Genomic DNA, 14,577 nt, shown 5'->3' with positions numbered 1-14,577 from the left:
CCTTTCAAAGAGACAGGATATAACCAAAGTAATCAGTCTCCAAACTGAATATAACAGATGGGATCCACAGAAAGAAAAACCTCACTGGGGTAACAATGGGGAATTTAGGCACAGAAGCTGCTGAGCCTGGGCCTCTCAGATGCCAGGGCTTTCGCTATTAGCCTGAGGCAGTGGTTGTACAGTTGCTAAAGGCACTGAGACTGGCAACTGGTGGAGAGCTCAGGTGTTCAGGCCTGTATTTCATTTACACAGGCTCTATTTAAACATAAGGTGTAGCTAGAGTACCAGACATGGAGTCAGGAAGACCTGAGTTCAAATCTAGCCTCAGATACTACTTCCTCGCTGTGTGACCCTGGGCAAGTCACTTAGTCCTGTTATTTCCTCATCTGTAAAACTAGCTGGAAAAGGAAATGGCAAACCACTCCAGTATCTCCGCCAAGGAAATTCCAAATGGGGTCACAAAGAATTGGACATGGCTGAAAAGCAACTCAACAAGAGCCCTCCACATGCTATGTATACAAGCTATCATGCTTACATTCTATACCAGGAAGAATCTAGACATGGATTCCTATTTTCTCCTCATCAAAATCTAGGCTGATTCTAAGATGAAATTTAATAGAAACAATGTTAAGTCTTGCACTTAGGTAGAGAAAAATCATCCTTCACATCCTATACTTGACTATAAGCCGCCATGGGGGGGGGGAGGGAGGGGGACAAAATGTGAAATTCAAGGAATTGTGGAATTGAATCCTGTAAACTAAAAGGAAACAAACAAATTAATAAAGAAAAAAAATCATCCTTCACAAGCCATAAAATGGGGAAGTAAAAGATAACTAGCAGTTCTTCTGAAAAGGATCTGGAAGTTTTAGTGGACCACAGGTTCAAAGGAGACAGTAGTATAATATGGCAACCACATCCCTCCCCCCCAAAAGAAGAAAACAATTCTAATGTTGTGAGGAATAATTTGCAGTGAAGTTTCCCCATTCTGAAAAATCAATTTTAGAGTGGCTTCATTATCCACTAGGCCTAAGTTTAGAAGTCACCTGACCTTACTGGAATCTGGGACTTAGAGCAATGGAGACTCTCCCCAGGGCCATCCCAGCACAAGATACACCAAATAAGGACAAAACTACTTTTCTGGACTTGCACTGGACATCCACATGTTTCCGTGTTCTTTGTCTCCGAGATAGATTCCTGGGCTTAGATTGTGAGCTGGCCTCCCCACCAATGGGACTGAAGGCCAGATGGGGGTTGGGGTTTCTGCGTTAGGGGGTATAGAACCATGGTCTTGCTTCCACACGCTGCTCTCCCTGGCAGATGCCATTTGAGCGACAGGAGTAGAGTGCCCTTTCTCATGAAAAAGAATAAAGACCTTTTCTTATCTCAGATTCAGACTCCGAGCTCCTCCATCTCACACACTGTGATCTTGACTGATCTGCATGAAGCGGGGAAAAGCTCCCGTATATTGGGAGGTGATTATTCTAGAGGACTCTACCCCTGCCTGATCTCATTTGAAGTACAGTATTCAGTTCTAGATACCACAGTTTAAGAGGAACATTGATAAGCTGGAGAGTGTCCAAAGGAGGGTGAAATATGAGGATCAGTTGAAGGAACAGGGTATATTTATCCTTGAGAAGAGAAGCCTGGGGGAGAGGTAGGGAGAGAACATGAGAGCTAGCTCCAATTTTTTGATGAGTTTCTGTGTATAGGAAAGGGAAGGGAACAACGGAAATAACTCCAATAACAACAATAATAGCCAACATTTATATAGTTCTCATTATGTGCCGGCCACTGTGCTAAGCCCTTTATCATTTCATTGATCCTCATAACAACACTGGGAGGGAGGTACTATTGTTTATGTCACATTTTATAGATGAAGAAACTGGGATTGAGAGTGGTTGAGTGACTTGGTCAGGGTCACACAACTAGTAAGTGTCCAAGGCTGCATTTGAATTCAGGTCCTCCTGACTCCAGGGTTGGTGCTCTCTATTCACTGCACCACCTAGCCACCCCTATATGTATTTATATGTATATTTTGGACAGACATTACAGATAGACAATGGATTGGGCATAAGGAATATCATCAAATCAATGCATGATCAGAAAGGAAGCTGGACAGTCACAGGAGAATGAGGAAAAAAATGTAGTCCAAGTGCAACACCAATACCCAAGAATATCAGAAGACCTCAAAGAAGGATTCCCATCCATTGTATGGAATCCATTATGGAGGATTTTTGAGAAAACATGTATAATTTTTATACAAGGTTATATATATACACGGTAAATTATACACAATTTACACAAGAAGATGTGAATGGGTTGCCCAGATACACAACATGATCAATGCATAGAAGGGATGGGAACACAAGGCTATATGAGATCCAAGATAGGAAAGTTTACTACTTGTTCAGGTGAATCATGAAAGACTTTCTAAAGAAGGTAGCATCTGAATTACAAGCAGAAGAATGGGTCAAAATGTTGCTGTTGTTGTTTTGAAGGGGCAGGGAGAGAAATCCAGGAATATGAAATAGTAGGAGCAAAGGAATGTGGAGAGAATGAGTAATCTAGTTTGGCTAGAGTATATAGAATATACAGAGAGGATTAGTAGGGTGAACTAGGATATGGGGCAGTCCTTCAAGGATCTCACAGGGTTTGGATGGTCTGTAAAAATTAGTGATCAGACCATCACAGGAACAGATCTCTGCATAAGGAAAATAAATCTGAAAGTGATATCAAAGATGAATTGGAATTAGGAAGCAGGAAGAACAATTAGGAGTTGATTCAGGCAATGGTAGGTAGGTCCAGATCATGGGGTTGCAGTAGGGTAAGGGAGGAAGGAACGGAGCTGGGAGATATTACAAGGGGGACAGAGAGATTTGGTAGCAGACTGATCTGAGAAGTAAGGATGAGGGAGGAGTCATCAGGGATAATGCCAAAGTTTTGAACATGCCAGCCATTGAGATTTAGTGCAGTAGGCAAAAACTTGTCAAGCAAGTTGCCCAAGCTTATAGTGCCAGCTTGGGAACAATTGTAATTTATTTCCCTGGGGGTGAGGGTGGGGCTGGTGCCTCCCTCATGTCTCTTGGCCTTCTCCTTTATCTACCAAATATCTCAGTGCTTCTTAGTAAGTTTCCTGGTTGATTTTCCCTGTGATTTAATATAAATGAAGCTGAAGTAAAATCTCAGCTCTGCTCCTGGATTAATCTAGGGCAAGGCCTGGGAAAAGTACACATATATAATTTTGTGATAAGATCACAAATACATTAATTTAATGTCATCAATGAACTATCATCAAATTCCACTTCTATTACTGCTAGTCTTGGCACATTATTTTTATTCTTTAACACAATACAGAAAACACAGTCAGGACTATTAAATAGCAGTATAGACCTCCTTTGTGTGTATCCAGTGTTTTGGGTGTTGACTTAATATCAAGTTTGCATAATAATAATAATAGATATTCATATAGTACTTTAAAATTTGTATGATACATATTGTTCTTGTTAAGTTGTGTCTGACTCTTCGTGAACCCATTTTTTGGGGTTTACTTGGCAAAGATATTAGAGTGGTTCGCCATTTCCTTCTCCAGCTCATTTTATAGATGAGGAAATTGAGGCAAGCAGAGTTAAGTGACTTGCCAGGATCACACAGCTGGGAAGTATCTGAGGTTGGATTTGAACTCATGGAGATGTGTCTTCCTGACTCCAGGCTTGGTACTCCATCCACTGTTACCACCTACTGCCTGCCATGATACATATACATTATCTTGTTTGATGCAAACAACAATCCTGAGAGATAAGTGTCATTGTTATCCCCATTTCACAGATGAGGAAACAAATTCACAGAATTTACTTAACTTGTGAATGTTGAAGATAGAGTCTTTCTAACTCCAAATCCAGCACTCTATCCAGTATTCCTTTATAAGGCTGGAAGAGACCTTGGGGAATGACTGAGTACCACTTCCACCTATTGGAGGAATCTCCTCTACTCTCTTCTTGACAAGTGATCATCCACACTCTTCTTGAACATTTCCAGGAACAAGAAATTCCTTACCTTTTATGCTGCAGGAGGAATCTGGAAAAATTAGGGATATACTGGAAAGCTAATTAGAAAGCTAGAATCTCAGAATCACGAACTCTCAGAATTGGCAGAAACCTTTTCATCTGGTTCAGGCTGGATTCATATATGAATAACTTCTATAGCTATATCCAAGTGGTCATCACAATCTTTATTTGAAGACCTCCAATAAAAGGGAAGCCAGTGTTTACTGAGGCAGCCCATTACTCTTCTGGATCCTTTTAATTCAATGGTTCTCAAACTTTTGCTTACTGTTGGATTTCTAGCTTTGGCTAAATTTTTTAAACGTAAATCTAGGATCCTGGCTTGATTTTCAGCTGGACATTTAGCTAAGCAAACTAGAAATGCAGCTAAAAGATGCAAATTGAGCTAGAAAGTTATAAATATAGCTAAAAAGCTGGGACGTTAACTAGAACATGAAAGATTCAGCTACAAACTAGGAATCTAGCTTGAAATATGGAAACACAGCCAAAACCCAGGAATCTAAGATATATATCAAATATATCAAATCTAAGGTATAATCAAAATATAATGGAGAGGTGCTACAATAGCTACAAATATGGAAATTCATCCAAAAGATAGAAATCTAGCCATAAACCTAGAAATTCCTTAGAAAGCTAAAGTTGGAGAGATAGAGCATTTATGTAGTGCTCACTATGTTCTAGCCACCCTAATAAGCACTAGGAGTATAAATACAAGCAAACAAAATAGAGCTTGCCTTTAACTTCCATTCTGATGGGGGAAAAGCACAGATAAACGGGAGCTGAGAAGAAAGTGAGGGGTGATGGCAAGGAAGGGAATGTAGAGAAGCTATGGCATTGATCAGCTGGCTCAGGCTGGGGATGACCTTAATGCACTGTTAGTGGAGTTGTGAACTTGTCCAACCATTCTGGATAACAATTTGGAACTGTGCCCAAAGGGCTATAAAACTGTGTATACCCTTTGACCTAGTAATACCACTACTTGGTCTACAAGCTAAAGAGATATGTAGAAAAAGGAAAAGGACTTATATGTATAAAAATATTTATTAGCAGCTCTTTTTGTAGTGGCAAAGAATTGGACATTGAGGGGATGACCATCAACTGGGAAGTAGCTGAATAACTTGTAGTATGCAATTGTGATGGAATACTATTGTGCTATGAGAAATGATAGATGCTTGCAGATGCTTCCAGAAAAGTCTGGAAAGACTCACATGAACTGAGGCAAAGTAAAGTGAGCAGAATAAGGAGAACACTGTACATGGTAACAGCAGTAATATACAAGTAATATACAACTGTGAATGATTTAGCTATTCTCAGGAATTCAAAGATCCAAGACAATTCTGAAGGATTTATGGTGAGAAATGCTATCCACCTCCAGAGAAAGAACTGATGGATTCTGAAAGCAGATCGAAGCATACTATTTTTTTTTACTATATTTTTTCATGTTTTTGTCTGTTTTCTTTCACAACATGACTAATACAGTCATGACTGCACACATCATGTTTATAACCTTTATAAAACTGCTTGCCTTCTCAATGAGGGGGAAGAAAAAGGAGGTAGAGAATTTGGAAGGCAAAAGTTTTTAAAATGGATGTTAGATATTGTTCTTATATATAATTAGAAAAATATATTTAATTTTTAAAAGATAAGGGGAAAAACCCTGCTTTCTCAGAGCTGTGGGACCCAGGGATGGAGTCCAGGTTACTGGTAAGGAGGAGGGAGAGGGGATGATTAGAAGTTAAGTGCCAGTTATCTCGAAGTGGGAGAAAAGGAGGAACGCTGCACTGATATGAAGAGGTATTTACATTAATAATATTATAGATCCCTGAAATAGTTTTTGAGGTAATCAGGCTAGTAAGTGTCTGAGGCTGGATTTGAACTCAGGTCCTCCTGATTCCAGGGCCTGTGCTCTATCCACTGAGCCATCTAGCTGCCCCTAGATCTGGAAATGTTGAAGTGTTTAAGGTTTACAAAGCACTTTCTTCATAGCAACCACCCAGGGAACCATTAATAATAAATTAATCAGCCATTATATTGGGAACACTAGCATCACCCTAAACCCGATATGTGCATTTGCTGACCAGTGACAGTTCACAGGACGTTGCACATGAAATTTGTACATACAGATGGTCAGTTTTCAATCTACAAATGGCCTTAGAGATCACCTAGTGCCAATTGTTGGATTTATAGGTGGAGAAATGGGCCCAGAGAGGGGAAGTGTTCTATTTGATGGTAAAACCGAAGAGCTGGGTCCTCTGATTCCAAATTCTCAGCTTTTTCCCACTTTATGCTATCTTTGTAGAGCCCTAAAAGCTCTAGCAATTATCTACGGAAGGCTTTTTTTTCCCAGTGATGTCAGGAATTTTAATGAAGTTAAATTTCCATTAAATCACACACGGAATCACTATAATATATTTAATAATGTTTCCCCAGTGAATGAATGACAAGTGAAGACAGTTTTAATAGTGCACAGTTTAAATGTGGCTTCTGAGATTAACGCTGTAAAACATGTTTTTTAAAAAATCCATGCATTTTAAACATGCACACAAACATGCACACACACATATGCATATATACATGTGCCTGTTTATGTAACCAGTTACAATCAATAAAATCAGTTACATCAATAAAACATATAAAAAAAATTAAGCAAAAAACCCTCCAAACATAAGAATTGCATCTGAAAATGTATATAACATTCTGCCCTTACTTTCCCCCCACCTCTTTGCCAAGAAGAGGGAGGTATATTTCATTATCTGTTAAAATCCCACCTTTTATCCTGAAAGTCTTCTCCAGTCCCTCTTAATTCCAGCCTTCTCTTTGTGAATTTCTTCTTAAACCTGTATCCTTGCTTTGTTATGTATTTGAATCTTGTCTTCCCCATTCAATTGTAAGCTCCATGAGGACATGGACAGCCTTTTGCCTCATCTTGTATCCTCAGGGCTTAGCACTGTCAGTGGAACATAGTAGGCACCTAATGTTTATTGACTGTTCTCTGTGACTCATTAATTTTTTCATTGCTCAGAATTGTTTCCCTTTAGGGATTGTCCCCTCTCCCCCTCCATTTCTATTGTTGTAGTCATTATGTATGCGGATATTTTGGCTCAGCTTACTTCAGTCTTTATCAGTTCATGGAAATCTTCCCATGTTTCTCTGAATTCCTCATAGGAATTTTAAAAAACTGGGACCATGTTGATGGGTTAGTCTGGGGATCTATGATCTAAGGAAGTGTAAGCATGCTAAGGATCAATTCATTGTAGAAGACAAAGAAGCAGAAAAATTCAGTGCTGTCTTCCAAAGAAGAACCAACAATATACCTCAGATCAGCCCTTAACCTCCCCAAGGGACCATCATAGATGACTTTCTCATTTTTCTCTCCTCACAGTGTGTAGGCATTAGGTAACTCCTACCTGCCTAAAGAAATAAAACTGATCATTCTGCTAATTCAACAAGGTAAACTTCTAGAGAGTTATCATACACCATTCCTCAGGCACATTTACATAGGATATCCACTTTAGGCAGGCTCTCTAAACTTACAGGTATTACCCATTTGCTGGAGATCAGTCAAGAAAACCTATTAAGTATCTCCTATGTGCCAGGGACTGTGCTCAGTTAAGGACAGTGCCTTTTCTTCCTGAAGGTCAAAAATCACAAGTGGCTCTTACCTGTATAGGGAAGGTGTAAAGGAGAATGGGCTAAAATCATTGGATTAAAGATGCTGCCATCTTTCTTTCCATAGGTTTTAATGACAATGGTAAGAGTAGTAATATTATGCATAATGCTTTGAATAAATAGTTTCAAAGCACTTTCACATGCATAACCCCTTTGAGCATCACTTGAGTGCTGAAGATATATTTAGAGGTGTGCCATTTTATCTACCACTTAGGATAAATAACAACATAGAACCTCTTCAGGCAATCAATTGATCATTCATTTAGCCAATTAATAAGCATTAAGTTCTTACTGTTTACCTGGCACTGAACTGCATACTCTAGGGATAAAAAGACAAAAATGAAAACCTGGCCTCAGGATGCTTACATTCTATTAGGGGAAATGTGTAGCTATATTGGTTGGTTGTTGTCCTTTGTTCTCAGAGGACCAAAATTACATCACTATGTTGGAGTCAAGGTACAGTGTATCCCACTGGTTGATCAGACCAAAACAAGTTTGGAAGGATCTACCACAGGTTGGGCAAATACAAAATCAATACTGATGAGGGTGGCTAAGAAGATAATGTTGTTGGAGTCAGGAAGACCTGAGCTTGAATCTAGCTGTGTGACGCTGGCAAGTTACACTCTGTGCTTCAATTTCCTCCTCGATAAAATGCAGGGGTTGGAATAGATAGCCCAAGCCCCTTTCAGCTCTTAAACCTATAATCCTTGGGATGTGCACTTTTAGACACTAAACTGTATAAGCTCCTTAGGAATGAGGATCATGTTTAATGTAAACTTCCCTCCTTCCTAATACAGGGTTCTGTTTCATAAATGTTTATTGTCACCAGCATGAAGGGGCCTCATCTAGCTTCCTCTTCTTAGGAGTCATGAGGTTTTGACTTTTATGGAGTTATTAGAGACACATTATAAGTTTTGGGGATTCCTACTATTAGAGTTTTTGAGGGGCATATACTAAGTCCATGGGGCTCTTTCTGTATGAAGTTTGGGAGCTCAGATGCTTCCTTTTAAAAATTATAGGAGTTAAGGGCAGTCCATTCTACTGGTAGGCATGGAGGACTCAGCTGGGGCAAGGTCTCAGTCACAAACTTGATTTCTAGGTCATGTGTATATTCTGACAAATCTAGGGTAAGGTAAAAAAAAAACGAGTGGTGTGTAGGTCCAGAGGAATAGTCTACCTATGGTAATATGCACAGAAATCCACACCATGCTCATTCAACACATATATTACAAGAAAAATTCTTTCCAGAAACCACTTCAAATAGATGAAAATTTTTAATGTGAAAAATAGTTCTGGATGACTTCAAATTCTTTTCAACTATTTGACTCAGATCATTGTTCCATTAGATTTTTTAAAGGAAGATGGGTAACAAAACAACTATATTTACATTGAAATATGTACCTTATTAATCAGCAATCTTTCAAAAACACAGGACAACAGAAATTCTTTGGCTTCTCCAAAGAAAGTATGAGCAGTTACATGTGAGAGGCAATGTAGTTTAGAGGGAAATCTGAGTTTAAATCCTGCCTATGTGATCAAAGGCAAATCCCTTAAGCTCTCAGAGTTTGTTTTCTCACCTCTAAAATTAATATCTATAATAGCTAACATTTATATAATGCTTTATGGTTGGCAAAGCACCTTTACATATATTATCTCATTTGATCCTTACAACAGCTCTGCAAGGAGTGATTATTTTATTCCCATTTACAGATGTTAAATGAAATGTTAAATGACTTGCTCAGGGTCACACAACTGTTAACTGTCTGAGGCAGGATTTGAACCCACATTTTCCTGATTCTGAGTCCAACATTCTATCAACCTAGTACCTACCTCATAGAGTTGGCTTAAACAAGATAATGTATGCATGAAGTGCTATTTTAAAGTGCTAGAGAAATATCAGTTATTATTAGTCATAAGGGTCACATTACCACCTTTCAATTGGACTTGGGTTCCGCTTGGTATCAGATGACAATACTGCAGCCTGACCTGTGGCCGGCTTGCTGCATTGCAGTGTCTTTGTTTCTGAAAGCATGCTCAGACTTTCAATAGTAAAGAGCAGAGTGTGGAGCTGTTCTTCCTTTAGAGTTACATTAAACAGCATCTACACTCTTGAGAAAATATCACACAAATTTGTTATGAGTTTCTTTAGTTTCTCATACCACTGTGGCTTAATTTGAATTCTCAGCATTATTAGCATTTTTCCCACCCTGTTGTCTAAAGGTTCAGTGTTGATTCTCAAAGGACATATTTTATTGGCTTAAAACTGTCAATGTTACATAGCAGTAAGTCTTTAAATTAGTGGAGACTAACTTATGGGTCTGACTCCATATGGCAGGAATTAAACAAAGCCTTGTGTAAATGCTTGTTTCAACCTTGTTGATGCTTTTTAAAAAACAAAACTCTTATTTCCCAAGGACTTGACTGCCCCTTGCTTTTTTTTGTTGTTGTTGAAAAGTTGGAGTGTCAAACTGAATTTTCTAGTCTAATACCAACAAAAGTATTAAATCTTCACAAACTCCATAATATATTAATGTACTCAAATTGTCCGTTACTTAGAATGCTATCTTCAACACATGAAGCTTATATCCACAAATCACTCCCAATTCCTCATTCCTGCCCAATGTCCAAGGTAATGCATTTGTTCTGAGTCCAAGGTTCTTGACCAAACCCCACCACATTCCTAATAGGTGTAGGTATAACCGAAATTTTGAATTACAGAATTCAATATGCATTTTTTTCTTTATATTTATTTTATATATCCTGCCTTCCTCCCTCAGATGTTGCCAACAAATTCTGGCAAAAAGCTACCTATTTGTATTATCTAGAGTGATTTTTTGGGTGCTATTACTGATCTTTTTTTATACATTAAAAAAACCCCAACATCTGTCTCATAAGGAAACAGGAGGCATGCATTTTTATAGCAGTAGCATTGAAGGCTACTTTTCTACTGGCATCACTGAAGAACTTTGTTGTTAATAGCTGAGATTTACAAAGAACTTTTAAGATTTATCAAAGCACTTTACATTCATGGTCTTATTTGATTCATGGGTGAATGAATCAATTAATGAAAGAAAAAGCATTTAAGTGTTAACTACAGGCCAAGCACTGTGCTATAATACATACTGCTGTTACAAATTTAAAAAGAGCTAGTCCTTGCTCTCAAGGAGCTTCTACTCTAATTGGGTAGTGAACACATAAAAAAAAGTTCAGCTACAGGGCACATGGAAAAGTTCAGAAGTCCTAAGAATGCAGGGATGGGATGGATACCAAGGTTTGGGAGTACTTAAATGATAGCATATTAAAAGTTTGTGTGTATTTATGGGGGAAAAGGTGCCTGCCCATTCCTACATTTCTCTTTTTTTCTGTTTTGTTTTCCTTTTTGAGAACAAATTAAGATCAGGGAACTTGGCACTCTTCCCACTCCTGGTAAAAATCTGGTGTAGTAAAGAAAATCAGGCTCAAAGATATCAAATGTTTGTAGCATCTGAGTTAGTTAACCAGTGGTGAAATAAAACACTTTGTATTATCAGGATCCTTTTGAAGTCTCATTAATAGTGGCAGTGAAGAAAGGTAATGTGGTGCCACAGAATCAGAAAGGCTTGGGTTCAAGTCCTGCCTATGAAACATACTGGCTGAGTGACCCTGGAAGTTACTCTCAGTGCTTTAGGGAACGTTCTAAGGCTATAAGTTAAAGAAGTCAAGTTATAGTTGACTTGCATTGGTTGAAGGGGTTTTCTCACACCAATGAAGTCACAGGCCCTGTCCCTAACTACAGCATTAACTATACACCATGTACCCTCTCTGGGCTAAGATGAAATATAGTGGAAAGAATAATGAATATGAAATCATGAATATTCGGTTCAAGTCCCAGCTCCAATACTTATTAGGTATGTGACTTGGGTGAACCTTTCTTAGCTTCAGTTTCTTCAATTGTAAAATGAGGATAAAAAAAACTATACCATCTACCTCACAGGGTTGCTAAGTGGAAAGCACTTTGTAAAACTGAAAACACTGTAGAAATGAGGTGTGATTATAGCTACATCTCTGATTCAATCCTCAAGCTATTCTGAATCTAGAACATTCAGTTACCATTTTACAGTGGAAATCAGACACAGAAAGCTGAAGTGAGCAGTTAACAGCAGGGCAGTAAGTTTTCCTGACTTATCCCAGAACTCGTTACCAAACCTGTCCTGCTAGCCCGAGGTGCTAACATTCATGCACGGTTTGTTAGGGGGCAAGTTATAGAACACTGCCAGGAGCCACCAGGGTTTACAGAGCAGGAACAATATTACCAAATAATCTAGCATCTTCCCTTACCTCACTTTAAAATATTTGTGGAAGAAACAGGAAGGAATTGAGCAAATGTGGTTGATCTACAGACACAGGCCCTGATACCTTTAGAAAATTAGCTCCTGCTATGTACTTTAACCATTTCACAGCTAAAGGAAACCTTTTAAACAGTTCAAAGATTGCAGAATATCAAAATGGCATCCTCATCACATGGCATAATCATATGAAAGCATCTTTATTCATACTTCTCATTAAGAAACTGGCTAGCTTCCTTTTTCTTTTACACATATAAATGTCTACATTGTATACCACATTCAAATCTTCAGATTATTTTCCTTAAATAATAATATTTTTGTTATAATTTCTATCATATATATATATTTAAAATTTAACAATATTATTAACAGAGGCAGAATTCTCTAATATAATTACAAGTAGGATGTGCTCAAATAAATTAACATCAACACTGTGTTTATACCATTCAGATGGTCTGATCCTCCCCTTTGAAATGAAATCGAGACCATTGCATTATGGGTGAAAGTATACAGTCTTTCATATATACAGAAACCTGGATTTTATAACTCATCCATAACTTGTATTAAATTGCCCCTGAAAATCACCCCCCCACTCCCAACTCCCATACCCACCAACACACACACACACACACACCACACACAGAGGCACATCCCTTGGGGTATATGTTTCCCATGGTCAACTGGATAAAAAATGATTTTCAGAAAGGCCAAAGACTGAATATTTCCACTGTATCATCCCCATACTAATATGATAGTTTTTTCCACATTTAACAGTTTGAAGTAGCAGCGAAACGTTGAATAGCTTCAGTAGTAGACATTTTCCAGTATCGGATTGTTGAATGCACAGTAAACGAGTCAGAGAGACAAGGTGACATAGTATCAATTTACAAACTGCATCTAACACTAATAAATAAATTCCAGAAACTAAGGATACTAAATCTCAGGATCTAAATTCAGAGTTTGTAAGCAAAATAAAAAAAAAGAAAAAATGTTATCTGGTTTACATATTTAAGTACAAACCAGAAAGAGATGAAGAGGCAAGAAGGGAGGTTTTAGGACACAGTTCTCAAAAATATTAACATCTGAATGATTTAACACCTGAAGGCAGTAAAAACAAGTAAAAAAAATGTTAGACTTAGTATGCCTTGTTCTTTAACTGAAGGGATATTATATTAGGCCTTGCATATTCTATGATATTTAGTGAATAAATACTCACTATTTACCAGTATTACTGTATTCTTTCAAGAGTTTCTACTCCCTGAATTAAAAACCCATCTTTTTTTTAAACACTGATTACTCTTCCCAGTGATGTTTTATGACAGTAAATCTTGGAACACCATGACATCAGAGGAATCAAAATGGTGGACAAATCACAGGGCAATGGAAAAACACAGGGTAAGTGTAAGGAGGCCGCAGCATGTCACAATGATGATTCGTACATAAAAAGTGGTGTGGAATAGAACACTGAGGGTGTGTAGGGCAGGAAAAGGATGTGGGCCCATCTATCATGTAAGTGAGGCTGAGAGATAACAGAAGAGCTGGCATACTAAATAGTACAATGGTATTCACAAAATGTTCAAAGACAAAAACAAAAACAAAAACAAAAACAAAACCAACCAAAAACCCAGAGGAAGGCTTTTCCTCTAAAGAAGACATAAACACAGATAAAAAAGTGAACAAGGTAAGAAAGCATGGAGGGAGTACCCAGAACAATGAAATCACAGATCCACTGACAAACCAGCAGTTTTTAAAGATGGACAAGAGAGTTAATCCTCTAATTGTTCCAACTCTTTCTAGGAGCCCTAAAACAGTTCCCTAAAATGCTTAGCCTTTAGTATTTTTTTCTCAAACAAAAGACTTGCTTTCTGAATACTCAGCAAAATGATGGCTACTAGGGTTAGTATGGTGCTTACAGGAAAGTCTTTTAAAGGCAAATTAAGACAGAGGCCATGAATTCCACTTGAGTCTTTCTTTCCTTTTGATTATTTCTCCATTGGATAACAGAAGCAAACAGCACATCACTGAAGTTTCTGTCCACAAATATATGTGGAAACGGTATTACACACAACCGCATGCACGTGTATCTATGTGTTCCTATATACAAGATGCTTTTGTTTTTCTAAGGAAATTTAAAGTGAAGAGTTCAAAGGTTCTCATTCTCTTCTTATAGCCTCTGTGGATCCATCTTGCTGATTCTAATCAGATGCGTCTTGCTCCTACAGCTGGTGTTCTTGGGAAATGGTGAACAGTCACGTTAGCTAGAATCTAGTGGCTGAATCAGACCATCTTTGTAGACACGAAGGATAGCTTCACACACAAATTTGTATTGGCTCTGTGGAAGGGAGAAAAGAGTGAGGAAGCATCTGGAAAGTCGGGCATTTGCACAGACCTGACATGATGACACATGCATTGAAAAGGTTGTTACAGAAACTTTTCCTGCAGAAAACGTCTTAAAATCAAAGAAAGAGGGGCTGGCTCTGCAGTTAAGAGGCATGCTCTGGATCATCAGGTTGACCTGAGGA

General features: G+C 38.3%; 2 protein-coding genes across 10 annotated transcripts in view; one reads left to right on the top strand and one right to left on the bottom strand.

The window, feature by feature from the left end:
- LOC138173616 (uncharacterized) overlaps positions 1-14,577 on the top strand; it is an 81,488-nt gene that overhangs the window by 32,536 nt on the left and 34,375 nt on the right. The window lies entirely within an intron of this gene.
- Positions 12,240-14,577, bottom strand: part of LOC138173617 (tyrosine-protein phosphatase non-receptor type 3-like) — a 61,428-nt gene continuing 59,090 nt past the window's right edge. The window contains exon 10 of the mRNA XM_069103664.1: positions 12,240-14,387. Coding sequence (XP_068959765.1) covers positions 14,310-14,387 — 78 coding nt within the window. The 3' untranslated portion in view covers positions 12,240-14,309. The remainder of the gene's footprint in view (positions 14,388-14,577) is intronic.

The sequence above is a fragment of the Petaurus breviceps genome, unplaced genomic scaffold (genome assembly GCF_028583685.1).
Source record: "Petaurus breviceps papuanus isolate PSGF00001 unplaced genomic scaffold, PetGlider_PUasm1.0 612, whole genome shotgun sequence".
Taxonomy (NCBI): Eukaryota; Metazoa; Chordata; class Mammalia; order Diprotodontia; family Petauridae; genus Petaurus; species Petaurus breviceps.
This window is presented reverse-complemented; position numbering and strand designations above follow the sequence as displayed.